This window comes from Hippoglossus hippoglossus, chromosome 10 (assembly GCF_009819705.1).
Source record: "Hippoglossus hippoglossus isolate fHipHip1 chromosome 10, fHipHip1.pri, whole genome shotgun sequence".
NCBI classification, from domain to species: Eukaryota; Metazoa; Chordata; class Actinopteri; order Pleuronectiformes; family Pleuronectidae; genus Hippoglossus; species Hippoglossus hippoglossus.
The window spans coordinates 17662076-17685112 of NC_047160.1; the positions used below are offsets into that span (position 1 = coordinate 17662076).

Consider the following 23037-nt stretch of genomic DNA (forward strand, 5'->3'; position numbering starts at 1 on the left):
AGTTCACTTTCCTTCTGATCACATACGTCTCTTCTAGATATAAAAAGCCTTAGTCTGATTAGACTATACCAGGTATTAGACGGAGCCTTTCAAGATCACAGGAGGAGATCCAGCTCAAGACATTTGGACCCGGACACACATCTGAATCCCATCCGACAATTCTCTACGAGTTTCTGATACGGGAACGGCAACTCAAATCCAAGTGAAGGAAATCTCATCAGAAAGATGTACAGTACAATGCAACGACACGATAAATCAATGTGACTGTAAATGTTCTCACACACACACACACTCACACACACTTCTGATCAAGGCCTGAAGGCTGTCAAGTTGTAATCACCTATGGGAGTGTTCGACATTAACGCCCACCGTCCCTGCGCATTAATTTGAAACACCACTGCCACTACAAAGACCTGTCCTACACAGGTCTGGCACAGTGTTTTGGACCGAATCTTGATGCTAATAAATAAAGTAAAAATCCAATTAATATTTAAAGCTAATCATAGCGACAGAGCTGGAGAACACACAAAGACAGATTGGAGCCCGCGGGGGGAAGAGGGAGCTTTCTGACTGCAGCTCCCCGTAGACTGAGGTCTCTACTTTTCTCAGATTTAAACTCAAACGCTTTTGTTTTAAAGAATGTTCTCATAATCCCAAATGGAATCATTCATAATTAAGCTAGCGAGCCCTCGACAATAGCCACACACTCATTTAGTAAATACATGACAGAGGGAAAAAAATTACGAATATGGCATCGTTATGTCCTGGGGTGTCTAATGATTTCCTCGCACATACATGAAGTGTTCATGGCTACAGGAGCCATTTGAAAATGTCAATGATCCAGCCAAGAAAATAGCCAGCTCAGAAAATCCTGAATGACTGCACAAGGTTATTGCCTTTCCATTATCGTGCTTGCGTCCAAAAAACAGTGTTTACAGGAGCTATAAGATAATAGACGTGTGTGTTTGGGGCGTGTGTGATCGCTGCTCCCCGGCTGTGTATAGGTGGCGGGGGGAGGGGCAGCATTCACATTTCCCACCCAAGGATGAGCAACGGTGACTGCGAGGAAGGAGGCGGGGGGGGGGGGGGGGGGGGTGCGTCTCTCCGTCCATGCCGTGCCATGGGCTCGTTCGCATTGGAGAGGGCGAGCGTATAGTGGCCGTTCACAGGCCTGTTTTAAGACACGGAGGGGCAGATGCTTGTCCACGGTGTCAGGGCCTCTTCTGCTTCCTCTCTCTGACAGCACCACCAACTGCCTCCTCTTACGTAACCCCCTCCCCCTCCACAGGCCCGCCGCCTGCCTTTATTGGCTTATTTCTCTCTTTTTCAACCTTAGCATTTTCACCCCACTGACAGCTGCCCCCCCCCCACCCCATCACCAATCATCCACTGCTCATCACATCACTGGATCTTTAATTTATTCTACATCCTGAATGCCAGGATGGATATTATACTGTAAAGGGTTTTTTTTATGAGGCACACGTTCGCATTATACAGCAAAGGAGCAAGTATATAGTATATAGGATACTACAGTGTGGTTGAACCAATAATGGTGATGTGTCCACAACATGAGATCCTGACATGCATCACGGTGCAATGGGAGAGAACATATTTCATGAAGCAGAGGCTAAATATAATATGGATATCAGAACAATGAGGTTTCAATACTGATGAGGAATAGAATCTCCATGTAAGCAATAACTGCTTACATAATCACATCTGCCATGAGCCTTTCAAATGTGTGAAACATGAAATAAGCTGGACCGGTCTGAATCCAGCTGACTAGAAAATGGCTTGCGACGGATTTGAACAGGAGTCAAGACGGCGTCTTTCTCTCTTTGCCTCTCCGAAGGTAAAGCCTTCCCTTGTCTGTAGTGATCTGCTAATATCAGCTGGGTTGCGGCTCATATGTGGGCTCAGCTCAGGGGGATCTCTTCCTCTCTGCCACTGAAATCTCAGCCTCCATTTTACCCCCGTGCCTCTCCTCACCTTCCTCCTTCCTGCTGCCTCCTAATTCTTACTCAAAACGCGATCAGACATTAACGTGTGTGGGGGGGGGGGGGGACGCACAAACAATGCAGTGGCTCCACTTGCTGCAAATACGAGACCACATAGACACATACTCATGCACAGCGAGATCGGTTCCTTGAATCTCTCTCTCACCAAAGCCACCCTTCCCCCACCCCGGCTCATGCTCTCATACGTGCACCTTGCTTAATTAAAGACTGCGCTTCTGAAGCTGTTCTGACCTTACATCAACTGTCATTTATAAATACATGTCAATAGATGGGGATATTAGGCACAAAATGGAGCGCATGTGAAGAGGCAGTTTCATTCACACTGTGTGGCATGTATGACAGCGACACATTGCTGCTGATTCTCTCTTTTCCCGACCACACATTCCTTATACTGTGACGCTTTGGAGAAAAACGGCTTCGCAAAAAACAACAATGGCAATTTATAAGAATGGAGCTGGTTTTGATTTCATCATCTTTTCCACCACTGTGAGTCTACGAGACACAAACCTACCATTACTGGATGTCTGTGAAATCTATTTCTTACATCCAATCCCTAACAAAGTCCGTCTGTAGTGTTGAAGAAACAGCTTTGACAGATAACTCAAAATAAAAGCAAGCTGCCATTCAATGCTGCTGCTCCAGCGGCTGAAAATGCACCATTTTGGCCTATGGTAGCTGCATCAGCGTAAGTCTTTGACGACATACACTAGGTGTGTTAAATCTATAAGCATTAGTCATCTGCATCAAATCCAAACATGAGGATCATCTCCATGCGTGTGCAGTGGAACTAGATCAGTCCTGTTCTCCTCTCCAGTAGAAGAACCACAGTCACCAACATGAGAAAGGAAGGCTTGGGGTGAATACTAAATATGAATCCTCCTCCATAAAGCAGCAGCCTCAGCTGAAACATGATCGTCTCTGCTTTACTACAGCAGCAGCCCATCTGATCCCAGTCTCCCATGCCAGGCCCCACAGCCCTGAGCTTATCTAACAGAGTGAGGAAGATGAGTTACCTGGTCGTACCACTCCCGGTTGGTACAGGTGCATTCAGGCCACCATCCTGCTTGTCCACCACTGGAGTTGCTGCCGTTTACTTTGGGGCCTCCCTTGGATTGGCCCTTTGGGTTGGGGCCTCCCGGGCCCCCACTAGACATAATCTTGCCCTTACTTCTCCCCAAAGTCCCCCCTCCTCCTCCCATGCTTCCACCTCCCCCTGAAGCTGGGGGAGGTAAGGTCTGGCCTCCCCCATACCCAGGCGGGTATCCATAGGGCTCGGCCTGCCAGTCTCCTCCATATGCCGGGGCGTCCATCCTACGCAGGGCAGCCATACGGGTCACCTCATAACATTCTGGGCACTTACAGCAGTGGTGGTGTTTGTGCATGCTGGCTGGGCTGATGCTGAGCTGAGCGGCGTGGCACTGTCGCTGCTGCCTCCTCAGATCTCACACAGCAGCTGTGATCGGCTCACAGAGCGCTAATGCCAACGGAAATAACACTAATCACAGGAATTTCTACAGATTTTCCCTTTTTGTCAAATCCAGTCACTCTCCGCTTTATTCCTCTCGTACGTAGAAAAAAGAAAGATCAGGAGGAATGGAAAGCAGCAACGGGAAAACAAAATACAAAATGGGCACGTAGTCTTTGTCCTCTTGACGTAGAAGATCAAACGAAATATTCAAAATATTGTATACGACCACACAATCAGAGACCAGCCCCAATGATAGAAATTTCCTCTTGCTTCTCTTGGTTCACAGTGATACGCATATAAATTCATGTATATATATATATAGATATATATACACACACATATATATGTATATATATGTATATATTCTCTTGCTTATATATCATATATATTTACACACACAAATACATATAAAAATATTAATATAAACAGACGAGCACAAATACAGATATGTACAGAGATAAAGGTATATATATAAATATCTATATGTGTGTGTACAAATATATATATATAGATATATAAACAATATATATATAAATAAATGATATCCGCTGATGAAAATCTTCCTCTCTTGATTCTTGGTATCTTCCCGTCAAAATATCACGTTTTTCCTCCTGCGTTGAAAATCGTTGTCGTTCTCCCTCTGTCTCTTTTCTCAGCCTGCAGAGAGGAGCTGAGCTCTGGATCGCCCCTCAGCCAGCTTGCCCTAGATGTGGATTATTCAGAGGGATGCGAGCGAGCAAGAGGGAGATGGAGAGCGAGCGAGTGCGGGGGAGAGAGAGAGAGAGAGAGAGAGAGAGAGAGAGAGAGAGAGAGAGAGAGAGAGAGAGAGAGAGAGATGCAGGGAGGGAGGGACAGGGGATATGTAGCAGCATCCCTCTAGCACCTCAGTCCTGACAGCCACAGCCAATCAACTGGCAGCGCTGCCATCAGCAGCAGCAGCACCAACAGGACTGAGCGCTTCACTGGCTTCTCTTAAAGGGGCCGCAGCACCTAAGCCTCACCGCTGCCTGCCTCGGGTGAAAATACTGCCTCACTCTTAAAGCCGCAATAAAAACATTGCATATGTCAGTTTTTACATTCTTATAAAAAAAAAGAAAAAAAAAAGGTAGGTCATTGTCCACAGTCAAACCTTGACCCCGCTCCAATGAGTGTGAGTCTAATCCATGTTTTCCACCAAACAAGTCGGCAGCCAAAATCCAATTTACAGTGAGCCCCCCCCCCCCGTGCCTCTGACTGGTCACTGGTCACCTCCACAGTCATCTCTAGTTCAGCTGCAGACCTAACAGCTCTCTTGTGCTAGTGACTTGCAACCCCCAGGCTCTGTGTCACAGCACACATCTGTAAATAATCTCACAATGGAGGCAGGTGCAGCACATGAAAATCCTTCTCTCCTGGTCATCAACACAGGGGTGCGTTTGAATCACGCTGCATTACTTTACATCCCCCCCCCCCCCCCCCCTTCCTCTTCTCCACTTGCAAAGTAGCACTACGCTGCTGAATTATGTTGTTGTCAAGTTTGGGTCAAAATAAGCTCAGTGGGAGAATAGTGAAGCGCCGAAGCCTTGTTTAAGAACCACAGGGGAAATATTTTTATGTTCACAATGATGACATCAACACGTGTACGAAACCAACAAGATTACACGCTTGGGCTTTTCGAGTGGGTGGAGGAAGAGATTGAGAGTGAGAATGTGTGAGGGGGAAAAAAGAGACGGAAGCAGAGGCTATATGGCTTTCATGTATCTGTTTGTATTTGCAGTCATGCGACGGGACTGCCTGCGTGAACCCTTTAGCATGTTTATGAATTTCTAGATTGAGATTAAAAACATCCTGACACTGACTGCGAAGGTTGATCTTTTTTAAAAGGAATCTTATAGTGTCACCATTAAGGACCTGCATATATGCATTATTAATGAAATGTGACGGGGAGCGGAGCTGGGTGTGTCTGCATGGGGGAGAGATTTGCACATTGTCTGCACGTGACAGTGCTCATACGTGAATAATAGGGCTTTTACAGTGATTTGATTTACATATAAGACATAGTACCTTTAATTAAAAACATCAAGGAGCAGGATTTGGGGGCGAGGGCACACACTGCACTGTGTTGCCGGCCTACCAGGAGGCACACACAGCAGGCTCAGCCACACTTAATTACATGCAACAGTAACTCACTCCATTATAACAATATTCTTTCACCCTAACCTACAGAGAATTGCCAAAGCTGCGAGCACAAAATAAAAAAAAAGGGCAGAAACTTGATCATTTTCAAACAGAGACTATAGAAAACCACTGAATGCCTCAAGTTACATTGTAGGATGCAGCCACAAACCCTGCCGAAGCCAATCAGAGCGACGGGGCGGGGCTTGGAGGCAGCGGCTTGAAAGGACGATGTAAGCATATTGATCACAGCACACATGACTGAGCACATGTTGCAACCATCCTTCCCCGAGCCGCGCTCTGTCTCTCTTACAAACTGTCCACATCGCATTTATAACACAGCGCAGTCAGGAGGCTGAAAAAAAAAAAAAAATCACATACTGGCGGCATAGAAAAAAAGAGGGAATGACGAACACATGGTGAAGGCAGCAGAGATGGACAAAGAGGTATCACCTGAATGAATGAACACACATGTCATCTGTGTGTGCGGCTGAGCATGCGCGTACAAACACATCTGCATATGAACTGTGTATGTGGGCATGTTTAGTAACTCTAGGGGAAAAGAAACCTCTCCCTTTGAATGTTACATAACCTATAATATATATCTAAAAATTTGAATATTCTTTTTAGAGCCAATCGTTTGCTGGTTTTATGTATCGGGGGGGCAGCAGGAAGTGGAATACAGGAAGTTAATATGAAACAATGGAATTACAGCAGAGATATTACAGTAGTGCTGGTATACATATACATATTTTGTAAATATGGACATCAGTTTTTTTTGTTTGTTTTTGGTTTTAATCACTAAAGAAATGCAATGCTTCTTATTTGAGAGTTAACATTTCAGTTAGAGCAAGCTAATACTGGGGGGTGTAATCAAATTCTAAATCTCTGCAATATACACACTTTCTGTGAAGATTACGTAAAACTGTTATTGAGGCTGTGTACTTTTGGTGGGACTCAATTAGACAATCATTTCCGAGGGTGTCACTCGCAATGTCCTTGTATTGGATCACGTGTTATTGTCGATTTAATCTGCAGTTTATTACACAATAAAACTGTCACCCACATAAGATTATTTTACCATGGGTGATGCAGTGCCAAGCAGAGGAAGCAATATTCGGTTACTGGCATTTGTTTAGTGGCTACACATTAAAACCAGAGACAGAAAATGATCTTACCTCCACGACTGAACATAAAACGTGCACTAAGATGCTCCACCCCCGGGGAAAAGTGAAAAACCTTTTTCGTCTGAATACTGAAACAACTTATTGTCACAAAGAGTGAAACAACACTGCACAGCAGGGTCTGTTGAAGTGTTAGCTTGTAATTACACTCTGACTCGGACCAAATTCAATCGCTGCTCCTATCCTGCAGAAACGAATTGGTTTTAGGCGACCCGAAAGATTCATTCATTCATCTAACGCACGTCCATGCACAAATATATATGTATACACACACACACACACACATATATATATATTGTGTATGCATGAGTCAGAGTTGGTTATATGTGTGTGTGCAATCATTGATAAATACTGTGCCCAATTAAACAGCTTGGACTGGAGAGATCAACAGCACGAGGTGATTTATCTTGTGAAATGAAAGCAGCGACCTCTGACCCTCGGTTGACAAATGAAAAAGAAGGGCCTGTGATTTATGGCATAAGCGAGGAAATTATCCTGTGCTTTTGTACAGAGATGCTACTGCGCGTCCCCCCCCCCAAAAAAAACAATATCAGCTCGGCATCAGCCTGCACAACCCTTATTACATAAACCCACCTGGACACCCTGCACAGACCGTGTATTGAGCTTTTCAGTCATTTCGAGGCATTTCTCAGAGAAGCTGTGTGACTCTGCTCCTTCGTCACCTGACCGGATGCGGCGCCATAAAAGGACAGTCGGCAGTGAGGCAGCCTTAAAGAGGCAGCTCCGTTTATCAACACGTACTAAGCTGTTCTTACTGTAGCCTTAACTAACTGTAAGAGGGGGTGAGGAAGCAAGTCTTATAAGTCTCTCTCTCAGGCATCATTACATCATGACAGAACGATCCTTCCCTCTGCAAATATCAGATATTGAAAGGAATAAATTGCAGAATATCTTTTACACATAATACTGCTCAATGAATCAGAGCTTTGTGAAGTGTGCAGGAGAGATGCAATGTGCATTAGAGATACTCATCAGTTTTGTACTGAAAGACAAGGTAACCTGCCGGGGAGCAACAACTAAAGGTCTCCCAGAGGTGCAAACACAGAAAAACAAAGGCTACATGGCCATGACTCCCAATAAGAGGCCTCGGAGCTGCTCCATCACACACACACCACACAGAGCACCTCCGACTGATGGAAAAACAAGAGAGGAGCATACACAGGGAGGAAAATGAAAGAGGGAATAGAGGGAAATGAGGGAGATGGGGAGAAGAGGAGAGTGGGAGATTGTATCAGAGCTGCATGGGTACGGAACCCACATTTCACATAGATTTTGTGCGCATCACGAGAAGAAAGGAGCGGAAAGAAAGAGAGCTGTGAAAAGGGATGCAAGTAGGAGGTTAAGAGATGAGCTGCAAACCGAACATGAAGGTGAAAGCAATTGATGAAATAAGATGAAGGTGTCCACGATGAGACGCCATAGCTGCGGAGAAACGAAGCTGAGGTGCCCTGTGTGTGGGCAGAAATGTGATGACTAGAGGGGGCATTATTGAAGCATGGTGCTGAACAGAAGGGGGAGTAAAAATAGAGAGAAGAAAATACAGAGATGCGGAGAAAACAACAAAGTGCTTATGTGTCCATGAATGCACGGGAATGAACAAAAAAGAACTGTGTATATGTGTGTGTGTGTGTGTGTGTGTGTGTGTGTGTGTGTGTGTAATTATCCATTCACCTTGCCACAGAGAGCAATGCATGTGAAATCACTGTGTGCTTGCTGAGTGTGCATCATCACAAATGTGCTCAATGTGTGTGCGGAGTAAAAAAAAAAAAAAACGGAGCAGAAAGAGAGAGAGAGAGAGCGAGAGAGAACGAGAGTGAGAGCAAGGGAGAAGGAATAAAAAAAAAAAACAAAGATGCGAATTAGAAGAGGAATGAAAAAGACAGGATGAAAAACAGAAAAGCGAGGAGAGAGAGAGATAGATAGAGAGAGAGAGAGAGAGTCGGAGCAGTCTGTAGGGATGCAGGCGGGGGAGGAATGTGGTTTCCATGGCAACCTGAGGAAGGCTGAGCTCTGGGTGTCCGTTCCAGCTCTGCACTGCACCGGCCCTCGCCTCTCTTTCTCTCTCTCTCTCAGCCTCCCCCACTATATCTCTCCTTCCTCCCTCCCTCCCAATCCTTGCACCTCCTCGGCTCCCTCACCTCCCTCCTTCATGTGATAGAGGGAGTCTCTCTCACACACAACACACACACACGTGCACAGCTCCATATTATCCACACCAGAGTCAACCTGTGTTTTCACCATGTTCTTATGAGACATTATCATACAAGCACATTGAGTCCATGAGCTCAGAGCCTGCATCTCCATCTCCTTTACCCCGTCCTAGCCCCCAGATCGTCATGCCTCCCCCCACTGCACTAGTTCTGGGCTCAGCTGAAAAGCCAACGCCTGCGGCCCCTCTGCTGCCATGTGCCACTGGCCGTGTTGTAATGGGGAAGGCATGTGAACACAAGGGCCCTTAGCAATACTGAAGAACATGGCAAGCCTATAAGACATGTCTCTGTCATGAAGAAGGAGGACTGTGCTTGTTACTCATGAAAGCCTTGCATCTAAATATCCCTAACGGCTTGCTTGCCAAGAGATAGGTAAGAAAATCGGGTTAACAAGTGATTCTGCTCCTCTGTTCCTTTCCAATCACTCACATGCAGAACCGATCTCCACATTAACCCACTGAACTCAGATCCATGTTCCTGGATAATCCGGGTCGTCACTTCTTCAGCAACTACGAAGTTAAAACGCTGCGTTGCGTCACAAAATCTACGGGAAGAACCTCTCTCCCATCCACAGGGGCGCATGTGTGTGTGTGTCTGCTCCTCTCTGTCGCTCTGTTTGAATACGTATCTCATAAACTCCAGAGCGAACCAAACAAACACAAAGCAAACCCCAATCACTGGTCACAGGTCCAAAGAACCTGTGACCAGTGACGGAGGACATGTGGGTTTTTGTGAACAGTAAGAGATGTTTCACGATGCTGGAGCTCGCTCGGAGCTCGCTCAGTGGAGAATGTGTAATCACCACATCACGAGGATCATTCGTTGTTGGATCATTGCTTGGTCCTGTTTGCTTGGTGCCACTCACCTTCGGCATGTCGACGTGGGAACGGGTCACCAAGCCAGAAACTCGCTCCACTTTGTGAGGACTCCTCCTGCTGGTCACTCGCACCCGAGACACACCCTCCTCCTCCTCCTGATCCTGAAGGACACAGCAATGTTGGACAGGAATGGTGAAAATCAGATTAGAAAAAAACACTACTCCAACATTGATCCGGACATTGTGGATACCATGGATGACAACCACTGCAAACATCTGTAAAGAAGTGGTTTAACATTTTGGGAAATATGCTTATGCACTTTCTTCTCAGGAACAGCAAGTCGCAAAAAGTGAAGACTTGAGAAACAGCTTAAAAATACATAAATATCTAATTGTTGACAAAAAAGTGAATAAAAACATTTCGCTAAAATGTCAAACGATTGCTAAAGCAAAAACAGGCGCTAGTTGATAAAAGCATGTATTAACAGTCAGCTGTGACAACAGAGCAGCACAAAACTGGACTCAGCATTTTAGTCTAATGTGACAAATTGTACTCAACAGCAAATGTGCAACTGAAATCAAAATGATTTAAGTCCAATACATATTGGAGCAGCTGTGGCTGAGGAGGAACTACGGGTCGTTCGCTCAACAAAAAAATCGGTGGTTCGATCCCCAGCTCCTTAAAAAGTTTCCTGAGGCGAGATACATGAACCCCACACCAGCAGTGTGTGTATGACAGAAAATAAAAGCAGCTTATTGTAGAATAGTGGTCGATGGGGTTTAGTGGTCGATGACTAGAAAGATAACTAGTAATACAGCCCATTTACCATTTACATGTTGAGATACAAACAACAAGAACAGCGACTGAGACCTTCTACTGACTGCGAACACGAACACACAGAGACACAGTACTTATCTGCCAGCAGAGGGCAGCCTTTAGAGCGAGCTGTCACATATACAAGTTTACCAAAGTTACCAAAAGTGTAAAACAGGCCCAGTGATTTTTTACAAACAAGCGGTAACTTCTTTTTTAAGTGAAAGCTACTCTTGTGCTCAAGTTGAAAATATAAGTGTCTAAGTACACACCCCCGAGCAAGCAGGCTACATCAACGTGCTCACAACAACTGTTTATTTTGCACTGGTGTAGTAGATCAGACATACTGTGTTATTTCAGAGGTGTTGAAGTGAGTTTTACTTTGACAGCTCTGTTCTCACATGGCAGCACTGGCAGACAGGTCAACTGCTCCGCCAGAGCCAGAGAGGCCCCCACCCACCACCACCACCACCACCACTGCTGCTGCCCGCTCTGTCTAAAGCAGTTTTCAGACATGACCTGCAGGTAAAATCCAAGGAATTGGCTACGGAGTTTACCCGCACTTTGCCTTTCACACATGCACAACACAGCATGAGATTCTCTGCACAGACGCGTTCACAACAGCAACAAATCCTCTGCATTATTCAGGGGAGGGGTGCAGCAGCCGGGTGCAGCAGGCAGAGGCAGGAAGTGACGTATTAGCGGAGATCACATGATTTTCTTGACAACACACAGACGCCGCTGTCAGCTCTTATCACCACAAACTCTCTTGACATCTTCGTAGGTATCTTCTACGTGTGTGTCATTCATGTTTGCGTCAACTCCCCCAACTCACTTCCGGTGAATCCAGCGGGGTTCCCCTGCTGTGTTCACACATCGACTCCTCCTGGATTTCTACGGACATTATACCAGGAGGCCAGGCACAGAAAGTCTGCAGAAACTGCAGAGCATCGCACTCGGACATTTGCTTTCAGACATGCACCTCCTCCGGAGAAAATACGGAGGAACTGCGGAGTTCAGTGCATGTCTGAAAGCAGCTTAATAGTTTTTATGGCCTTTGCATTACGCACACAAACACATTCTGCAGACATATTCAAAATCAGCATTTCAATAAATAACATTAAAATTATATAATATTTAAAATGTATTCAGTCTTCGAGTTTTTTTGATTAGGCCATTACTACCACTTCCATGACTACTACACAATAAAATAAAAAAAACAACACCTGAATGTTCTTGCCGTCAAAACACAAGTTCCTCTGTAATCATAGATTCAATAAATCTACTAAAAACAGCTTCTTGTCTGCTTTCATTTGTTCTCTGAAGGAGCCGTTCTTCACTCTCACCTGCTTCTCTGCACCAAATCAGGGAATTTGCAGACTCATTTAGTTTCCCTCCCATCCTCCACTCAGGTGACAGCATGGCCAGAATACTGATGAGCACCTCACTGGGTGTCCATTAAGCAGCGCTCGCTCTCTCTTCCTCTCTCAAACTTCCAACTATGACTGCTGCATCCTTCCATCACCTCTTCTCTCTCTAGGACTGTGCCTGGGCCCCACAGGCTGCTGTGATCCAGAGAGGAGTGGATGGGGGGGGGGAAGGATCAGGAGCCATGCTGCACCGAATTAGAGGCTAGACAGGGCGGATCACAGAATACACTGAGAGGAGCTTAGGACGGCAGAATAAAGTTCAAGCAGCAGTTACAGTTTGTGGTTTAGTTCCTCTTCCATGGGACTGATGGAGGAGGAACACGTTCACCTCATGCAGCTGTTGATCGACTCCCTCGCTGGGCCACTTCAGTGGTTGTGGGGAGATATGTTGAAAGATTGTGAAGTAGATGAGGTAGATAATAATTTGATTATTCAGATGTGCACGAAATTGCACACATTCATTGATAGCCCATAAATATGCCTGATGCCAAATTTTAACGGGTTCTTTCTTGACCCATCCTTCCACCTAGTTTAGTAGAAATCCGTTCAGTTTTTGTTGCTGACCAACAAACAAACAAATGGTCAGGGGTGAAAACACAACTTCTTTGGCAGAGGTCAAAATGGTGGTTTGTTGATATTCTGTATTGGATTATTGAAATAGCTAAATGTAAAAATGCATCAGCTAATTGTAATGGGTAGATAACAAAAAGTACAAAAACAAGAGTCAACACAGTACTAGGCTGGGGATTAAGTATGTGATGGATAAACTAAAAATACCAGTTAATATATAGTTGACTAGAAGTAAATGATAAATAAAACAATCGATAAAACAATATGTCAACTTATATACAATTAATAGTGATTAAGTGGCATCCAACTAAACAATTTAACTTCTTTAGAGCACAGTGGTTTGCTGCCAATGATCCGATATGTCTGTGATTCTTCAGACCAAAATGTTAGAGATCATTTGTGCAGATAATGTCCATGATATGATAAACAGAAAACAGATTGTTAATACGTTCCTTAATTTTGTCCTTTAAACAAGGTCACAAAACAAATGAGAATCCTTCTTGTCAGTCACTGAAGTTTTACGTGCAGACGAGCGGCCACAACCTGGACAACACACTTTCCTGCACTAAAGCATCCATTTAATAACAGTCCAGCGAATGACAAGTTTATTGCAGTTCCCCTGTTCAGCTGACCGAACACAATCCAGTTCAGACTTAGCACATGAATTTCCAAAAACATATTGCCATTAAGGGATTGACTGGAGGGGGGGGGGGGCTGTGAAGCATGAAGGAATAATGTTGGATTAAACTTTTTATCTTGTGTGAGGATTGAATTGCGTAATTCAGCAGCACCTTTTTATTATAAGCCTAAAGATCGCTGGCACACGCATTGTACTGTGCATGTTTTTCAAAAAACGTTGCGTATACTTGAAATATGCATCAGGACATTTATGCAAGAGTCAATTTATCAGGCTACATATGAAATCCAGTATAGATCCGAACATTCAGAGTGGCTCAGTCAGATCTACAGTCGCCTGCTCCATAATTAACCCTGTTCACTGATGAGTCTGCCAGAGATCTAACACCCTGCTGACAGTAACCCGGTGGTTAAAATCATCTCCACTGTGTCAATTCATCAGCAATCAGAAGGTCCCGAGTGACCACAGAGAAAATGGATGACCCCTGGAGCACAGTTTTAAGGATCTCTGAACAGGCTGAAGAGTTTTAACAACTAATTACAACCAACTAATGACTTGTCACCATGTAAGCAGCAAAGGAAGGGGTTGGTAAGTGGCTTGTGAAACACTTTATCTTATTTCTTGAAATCCTCTTCAGGTCCCGATAGCTATCAATGAATAAAGTTCTCTAAAAGAAGTAAAAAACACGTCTGTGGCCCTTTCTGGATTGTAATAAAGACAACCAATCATTTTATTCAGACAGAATGAACCGATTGGGTTCATCCAATTTTAAGCGGCGACTGGCTTGAGAGGCTTTCCTTAAACGAAGGCTCACCTGACGACAGTGAGTTACTCTGCACGTTTCATGGTCACCATCAGTTGTCAATCGCTTCCATTGGGATTATGTTTCTGTTGTGTAGCTCTTGTGGTTGTGTTGTAGGCTTTCGCATTCATGTTTTCTATGAATCCACTTGTGTGAGACGTCTCTGTGAATAATGTTCATATCTACAAATCGGATTTTCTCCTCACTATACACTAGAAATATTCTAAATATCCATGTGAGTGCGAACACTTGTTATAATGAAAAGACCGGCTGACTTCACGAGAGCAGCCCACTGATGAGCAAATGGTAATCAGTACTCTTTTGACTCGGTCTAATTTCCCTCTTCTCTTTCTACCCATGTGTCCCTCGCTCCAACTTCTCCTCCGCCTCACACTCACTCACTCACTCACTCACTCACTCACTCACTCATCAGGTTGAAGTCATCGCCGCCGTGACTCACGATAACATCTTACCCATGTAGGAGTGTGAGGGACACAGGTAGTGACACCATGTGTTGGCCGCTGTGCCTTTTTGTGCAGCCAGGAGGCAAAGTGCGGCACACGCCAGTACGTGCTACACCAGATACACTGTAAACATGTATTTTAACAGTGAACGGAGTAAATATTTACGTTTATTTTCTCCATAATCTATAATGTGAAGCTGGAAAATTACCTCCCACGCATCCTGCCTTCTGTCTTCTTTCACAACACTTTCTTCTGAGTTCTGCTGCAAGGTCACCTCGTAACACTCTTGAATATCTGTGAGAAAAACACAATAATGAGCTTTTTTTTTTTTTTTCCTTTACTTGGATCGTTACAAATACAACATGAAAGTATATATATTTTTTCTGACTGAGTCATATTTTCTTGTTCATAACTTCTCAGTGTTTGAAAGTGAACTGCTTTAAAAACCACTGATCAGTCATGGGCACACTGGGAGATGTCTGTTTGCCTCAGAGGTGCAGCAGGTGAAAACGTGGGGGTGGGAGTCGTCTGTTTACAGGGAAGTTATGTCTCCACATTTGCAAGTGCTCTTCTTATCTTGTTGCTGAACTACAGTGATTGAGTCAGACACCGACTGAGTCAATCATCAAGACAGAGTCCTAGAGGGACACATTTTAATGTCTCATACCTGAACAACGTGTATCGCCAACAACACTGATTCTCCTCAGTTTTCACTTTACACCTCAGGTCATTTTCAGTCTCTTTACGCTGAAGCTCCATTTTAGGGTGAGGGTACACATGCTCCCACACATGTGGAATAAATGCAGACACTGCCCCCTAGTTGAGCAATGGGAAATGTTGAGCCTGTTGCTTTTGATTTGAGTGATGCAGACATGGAATATGGATTTTACAGAAGCTATTCACTGAACTTTCACGTCAGAGTCGTGTCAACCCTAACGTGATTGTACAACCAGTGGAAATAAGTATAACTTACATACACATGCATATTTAATGAGAGCAAATAATAATCTAAAGGTGTAAAAGCAGAATAAAAATATCATAAGGAAAACAAGACTAAATAAGAAGCAGAATCAGCTTTATTTGCCAAGTACCGTATGTGTACACATGGAATTTGACTCCGGTTCAGCATTGCTCTCAATGTACATAATAAACGAATATACAACACTATTCTATTACATTATTACATCACTCGTTATTAAGTTAAGAGTCGTGCAAGAAATAACTCTCATGTGCAAATCAGCTGCTCTGTAGGTTTCCACTGTAGTGCAATAAAAAAGTAGTGTAAAGAAACAATAAATATAAGTAAACTCCGACTAATGGAAATGTCATTAGTTTCAGAAAAATGTGGTCATAAACCAAAGTATTATTATTCAAATTAAACTCTTGAGCTGAATGAAAAGTTAAGGCATCACTAAAGTAAAAAAATAATGCATCCTGAGTGAAACACCAATGTCTAATTTTAATTTTATGACAATCCAGTCTTGACCAAAATGCCCTTCTAACAGATAACATAGCAAATGAATGGCGCTCAGTAGAGCACACACCTCCTCTAAGGGCCAACAGTCCCCTGGAATTCAATCAAGCTGCACCACATTTCACACACTCATAAATATCAGTTCCCCTAAATTCCCAGTTTCATTAAGATTGATGAATTATTCTCTGGGACAAAGGTGAACGTGTCAAAAACACAAAACAAAACAAAAAAACTAGCCTATCTCACAATGTTAAAGAAAGTTTAAAAAAACCTGGATGCCTCTGCTTACTGCTTTCTTCCACCCAGTCTCATAAACATCTTTTCAGTTGTTTTTGTATAATCTTGCTTTCAGAACAAACCAACCAACCAACCAACCAACAATTAGAGGTGAAAACAGAATTACTTCATGAACAATATCTAAGCTTGACCAGTCTGAGACAACCAGGTTCTCCCTACAGTCTTCACATGTTGACACATAGTGAAAAAGCAGAGAGACATTAATACATGTAACTCCTCCTCAAGTATCACAGCAACACCAGACGTGTGACATCAGTACTGACATGTTCTTTAACTCCTCCTCCTTTTGCCTTTTAAAGTTTCCCTCCTCTGACTGAACTTCTCCACTCTGGTCCCCCCCCCCCTCCTCCGCTCGTCTCCACTCATCACCTCTTGGCTCATTACACGCCCATGACCTGTGGTCACCTATTGAGTGGCAGCCGTTTGATGAGAATGCACTGGGACAACTTTGCTGATGTCACACGTGGGCCTGGTTACTGCACTGTTTGCAAAAAGGAGGTTGCTAGGGACTTCATCAACTTCCCAAAGTTCAATGTCGGGGCAAGACGGGCCACATGACTGGACATCCAGGGAAACCTGTTACATTTTTGTTTTTATTAACTCAATGAACATCTTTGTTTGAAACAGAGACTCAAAGAAAGGAATGTGCTCAAAGTGTGTGTGTGATGTGTGTGTGTGTGTGTGTGTGTGTGTGTGTGTGTGTGTGTGTGTGTGTGTGTGTGTGTGTGTGTGACAAGGAGATAAGAGTCAAGACGTCCCAACAAGGCACCCTGAGAACAAAAGTGTAAGAATGGAGCATGTGACTCATCGCTGTGTCTGAATATGGAGGAGTGAAGCCATGTGTGGGCTGAGGAGTTTGTTGCCCAGCTCAGCAACCTCACTGCACAAACTTTTTATATACAAGGAGTCACACACACACACACACACACACACACACACACACACACTGCAGGTAGGCCTACATAAACACATTTACATAAAGACAAATACCCATGGCATGCAGGCCTCCTTATCGCTAATATGCCAAACTATTCAGATACACGATAAAGTGTTCCACCTATAAAATCACCAGGGTGTAACTTATCACGTTGTCCTTTCACATGTGAAGAATGCAGCAGGAGATGGTCTGTGGTCAGCCAAGATGACAACATCAGGAGAATCTCCAGAGCATTCCGGTGAGGGATGGTCCCTGGGTGGAGCAGCAGGAGGCCGGACACATTCATTCTACTGTGCATGTTTTTGTTTAAAACACTCACTTGGACCACTTTACTTGGGCGCTGGCAGGAAAACTTCCAGAAAATGTCGGGAGTAACTGACTCTGACATTTGAGTTCTCACAGACAGCCTCTGGAAAATGTCAGGAAAATGTGCGGCCTTCAGTGCAAGTCAGGAAGCAGCTCACGTGCGACATATTTGTTAAAACGCTGCTTAGCTCAGCTTGAAATAAATCTCCAATTCGTTGCATCACGCCGGATGTGCTCGGACACCTGGCTCGCTTTCACCAACCAACACTTCTAATTATATCGCTCATCTATTCCTGGCAGAAGTAACGAGACAGAGAAAAAGTGCTCAATCGGGTCTTGAAGTGTTTTTAAGATCGGGATTCACAGTCACACAAAGTACAGAGTTATTTTTTTTCCACATCTGTGACTTAAAAAAAACAAAATCTCTGAACTGTTCCAACCCTCGCAGACCACATACATTCCTAACCATGGAACAGAAAACATAATCAAAGCCAGAAGTCTCTTTCACAGGACTTACTCCCAGATCTTTTTTAGGGTTGGCCTGGTCGGAGCGCTGAGCCTTTTTGTCACAGACATGGGTGGGTGCTGGTGGTGGTGGTGGTGGGGGGGGGGGTTCCTGCACGTTCTCCCTGTCCTAAAAACACAGTGTGTTTGTGTGTGTTACAGGCCGCCTCTATTCGTCATGTACCTTTTCAGCTGTACTGAAGTCATCTCTGTATTGGCTGGCTGGGTGAATCATACAGGAAAACAAGTGGTGACCCTGGTTCTTCACGTGGTGACGAGCAATCCACAGCTCACATTCACAGGAAAATAGGCCACGATTTCCCGGCAGGGCAAACAATTCACCCCCTTGTCGCGGCCTCGATAAAGTGTCCCCCAGGAATTTAGGGTCCCCTGTAATTTAACATGTGTCTGTCCGTGTGGGTCCCAACTCCCCATGAGCAGCCCCCCCCATGCCTCCCACGGCATGTTTGTACACTGGAACAAAAGGGTGGATGCACAGTTAAGGCAACCTTTGTTCGTGACTGTGCAACCGTGCAGACATCCAATCAAGTGGCCGGTACTGAACCTTCCCACACTGCATCAAACACCTCTTTACTTCCCACAGTGCATCGACGTTGGAGAGTTCTCTCAAAGATGAATACTGTACTGTCATGTTGGCAGATCACCCTCTTCAAATCGTGACGACTGCATCTTTTCAATCACAAAACTGTCTCATCTGATCACAACATATTCAAAACACTGCTTTAATGTTTCAGCAAACCCCACGGTGAGAGAAATAGAGCCGGTTCACATGGCACCGAGCATGCAGAGCAAACATAACAGGAGAGGATAAGAGGATGAGTAATGTTAGTATAGTGCTGTATTCCTGTTAGTGCTGTGAACCGGCTGCTCCTCCACTCCTGCCTTTTCTGATGAGAACCACATGTTGAAAGAAGCAAGAGAAGCTTCATCGGGCCTGCACCTGACAAGCACGGACCATAGACCTCGTCTTCTTCATCCTCTAACCCTAACAGTGCGCAGATGAGCCAGAGAGCCAGGAGTTTTAAAGAATAGAGTCGGCATTGAAGCCAGGAGCAGTTTACTGTCCTGTCGGCCTTTGGCTCGTCCCTGATTGAACATTCTTTGTGAGGAATGTTTGGAATCCTGATTTGGAAGGTTAATCCTCTCCGAGTCTCCCTCACTTCATCATATAACAAGATACATCAGGTATAGCATTGAGCTTTCACAGAGATACGCTTCTCAGGCCGTCCCTGTCCTCTGCAGAGATACATGACTGTACAAACGTCTAATAAAAATGTTGTCTCGACATATTATACTAAACAGTGCCAACACAAAGGAGAACGTGACTGAGTGTTATTCTATAGTTTAAGAATTGTTTCAGATCCCTCAGAGCTCTATGGAAACCTTGTCAGCATAGCTAATTTTAAATCACGATCAAATTTAAACCGGGGTCATGTTGTTATAATAAAAATAGTAAGTATAAATATGTTATATAAAGGTACTTCTTTGTTGAACGGTTGCTTTTCGCTGACTAATACAGTGAATCGACAGTTCGGTATGTAACAGTCATGCTCAGCTCTCTGAAGTTGCACTGACTGCACAGAGCAGTGCTTTGAGTTAGATGCTAACATGCTAACAATGACAATGCTAATATGCTGATGTTGAGCAGGCCCACGGGTAATGTTAACTGTCTGCTAATCTGCGCTAAACCCAAAGCACAGCTAAGGCTGATGGGAATGTAGTTAGTTCTCCAGGTATATGGCCATAAATTAAAGTATTGAACAAATTAAAAGTTTAACCTGATGATGGCACTGCATTAAAAGTTGGTATATCAACATATTATTCGCATTCAGCCTGAACGGGACAGACATCTCCGCAAACTGTGGAGAAAGTCTGGACCCATATCTCCGGACTTTATAAATATGGACATACACATCAGATGAGTCCAGACTATGTATTGTGCTGTTTCTCAAAAAGGTTGATTTCTCACAAGAGTAAAAACAGCCATACAGTATTTTTTTGAACAGCTGCCTGAGCGGCCCTTCCCCCTCAGATCCCCAGCAGTGGAGCAGCAGTAGGTCAGCAGTGGCATCAGCAGACCCACGGGCAGGCATCATTATAACATGGCTGTGGTAATTAGAAGGACCACTCAACCATTGATTAAAGGGAAGTAATGTGCTTTATCTGCTTTAAAAAGGAGCCGAGGTCAAGGTTCACACCGGCTTCCTCGAACCCTTCACCAAAACGCCAAACTTATCATGAAGGTGAAGCTGGTGACAATGAAGGACACTGACTCCAGATCAGTATAACTATACGCTGACAACAGGATTAGTAGAATCAGTGTTGTCAGCTGCAGCTTCAGGCTACATCCACACTTCTATGTTTTCAACTCCGCTACAGATGCGCCTGGCGTCCACACTACTCTAGAATACTCTGCTGCAGTGTTTTAGTCTGGACGAGCAGAAAAAGAGACATTTGGAAACAATGACGTAGACACTCAACTGCTTGCTGATTGGGTCTTTGCGGTCATGACGTAGCATTTGCTGATTCGTCGGGCTCCTGTCACATGACCCACTTACTGAAGACTCGGAAAAGAACGCGACACGGATAATCAGTTACAAGCGTTTCTGACCCTGTTGTCTTTGCTATCAGCTGTTGTGCAGTTTAATTCACATTTTACACCGATACAGATGCTTTCATGCGTAGGAGATGCGCTATTGTTGGAGCAATCTGCGTACACCACCACGTGCATGCTCAGTGTACGCGAGTCGTCAGGTGATATGCATTTTCAGGCGACAGGGATTAAAATTGATACAGAGGCAAACACTTCAAACTAAAAGGTAGTAGTATGGATGTAGCCTCAGTAGATTACTGCTTCTGTTAACGGTGAATGAACTGCTTCAGTTTCTACGAGCAGTGATTTGTGTCATGTTGACATGAGGCCATAAAGTTAAAGCTAACGAGGGAGGAATTGCATTTTCAGCGTGTGACAAGTCTGAGTTTATGAAAACTCCGTTTATAGATGGACTGTGTTTTTTGTGTGCGGCTTTATTGGGATTTCATTACAATCTGAGTATGTTGCAGACGGGGGAGGGGGGGGGGGGGGTAATACAGCAAACCTTTGTAAGGCAAACTGAAAGGCCTCTTTCATAAGATCTAATTGGGAAACATTTAGACTCCGTTAACTTCTCACACAAATCAATACAACCTGACCCTGTCTGCGTCTCGTGTCAGCCTGCAGCCAACCACTTCATTACAGAGTACAGTACAACATAAGCTGCTCTGTGCAAAACCACAGTAAAGTGACGGCAACTGGAGCAAAAACAAACAAAAACACTTTACACATAAAAGGAAGAAGAGCGAACGGGAACAGGAAAAGCTGCAGAGTTTTGAAAGACGAACTTCCTCCAGAATGAGCAGCTTTACAGTGTTTTTCTTACCGAGAAGGGCCTGGAACAGCTGGCTTCCCAAGATGGCCGACACTTTGCCCACGCTGGTCCTCAACGTGTGCTCCTCTGGACTGGTGAGGTTGGCCTGGTACTTCCTGAGCAGCCCCACTGCCCGCTCTGTGTCTGCCTCACAAAATACACACATGTCTCAGGACAACAGTATCAAATACATATAAAAATACATTTCAAGATATACAGGGACACAATATTATAATATGTCAAAGTCAACTTCATTGTCAATTGTGCCATATGTACAGGGCATAGACAGGATTGAAATGCTGTCGCTCTCTGATCATCGGTGTCTAAGTAGACATATAAGTACTCAAAATATAAGTAGCACAACATATAAGTACACAGTAAATGAAGTACTCAAGTGACATATATGTACACAGCATAACAGACAAGAAGGCACAGGGTATAAAGGATATGAACTTCAGTGTATGATTGCATTGCAAACAGGAACGGTGCAAAATACTGTAGATTGAGCAGTGGAAGAAGTTTATGGCTATTGTGCAGCTAATGTACAGTAGTGATACAATAAAAAATACTTATTTTACTCTACTAGCAATGTAAATATAAAGTAAACAGGGGGAAAATGACAATTAAGTTGGTTCCAAGAGCATTTTAAATATCTAAAAATTGTAAAACCTAAAAATATATTTAGTGAACTACAATAAAATACTAATATAGAGAAGAAAGAATCACCAGCTAGAAGCAGAAAATATCAGCTTTTTTCCCCTTCATAAATTAAATTAGTAAATCAGTCACACAATGGAGGCCAAGTATTTTTCTGTCAAGTGACTAATCAAGTCATTATATATCTGTAAAATCTAAAGAAAATAGTTTAAGATAATCTAATGCAGACACATAATAACTAAACAGGCAAGAAAGCAAGGACATTTTACAAACATACACATACTATTTACTATATTTTACATTTCTATTTATTGTAATTATCTAGGTCTGTGTATATTTCTATTCAGGGCTGGAGGGACAAAACCCAACTTCCCCCCAGGGATCAATAGTATTAATAAGTATTTCTGATTCTGAAGACATGGACATCCTGTTTGGTACAAATACAACATATATAATAATAATACTAACAGTGTGTATTTGTGTTATATCTACATAAAGCTCTGTTGTCTGTTGTATTCTGCTGCACAGCACATAAAAGGTATTTTTCTCTTGGAACACAGCTGCTGGTTGAACCTGGTGGGTGGCGAGGAACACAGCACAGAGATGATGCACATCACTGAGGTAAAACTGCTACTTCACACTTTTTCTGCCTGATCCTCAACATTTACATGAAAAAACTCCAAAGCAGTCCCGGGAAGTTACACAAATACAAAGTTTTAAAAAGAGAAGACTGCTTCTCAGGGGGTTGTACCTGAGGTTGGTGGGTCAGTCTAGTGGATTGTTGAGCTGTCATGAACCTAAAAAGTTCACTCTCAAACTTTAAGGGTAGTCACATGTAACGGTAC

The 23037-nt window shown here is 43.8% G+C and overlaps 1 protein-coding gene across 7 annotated transcripts in view; it reads right to left on the reverse strand.

Moving 5' to 3' along the window:
• Nucleotides 1-23037, reverse strand: part of dlg3 (discs, large homolog 3 (Drosophila)) — a 76339-nt gene that overhangs the window by 53040 nt on the left and 262 nt on the right. For 3 of the 7 annotated variants that reach the window (XM_034597120.1, XM_034597116.1, XM_034597118.1), the window contains exons 2-4: nucleotides 21548-21679; nucleotides 14798-14883; nucleotides 9921-10034 (exon numbers count right to left, since the gene is read on the reverse strand). In XM_034597120.1, the coding sequence (XP_034453011.1) occupies nucleotides 9921-10034; nucleotides 14798-14883; nucleotides 21548-21679 (332 nt within the window). Of the gene's footprint in view, nucleotides 1-3031; nucleotides 4237-9920; nucleotides 10035-11668; nucleotides 11679-14793; nucleotides 14884-21547; nucleotides 21680-23037 lie in introns of those variants that run through there. The other 4 variants (XM_034597123.1, XM_034597121.1, XM_034597117.1 and 1 more) reach the window with 4 other exon arrangements.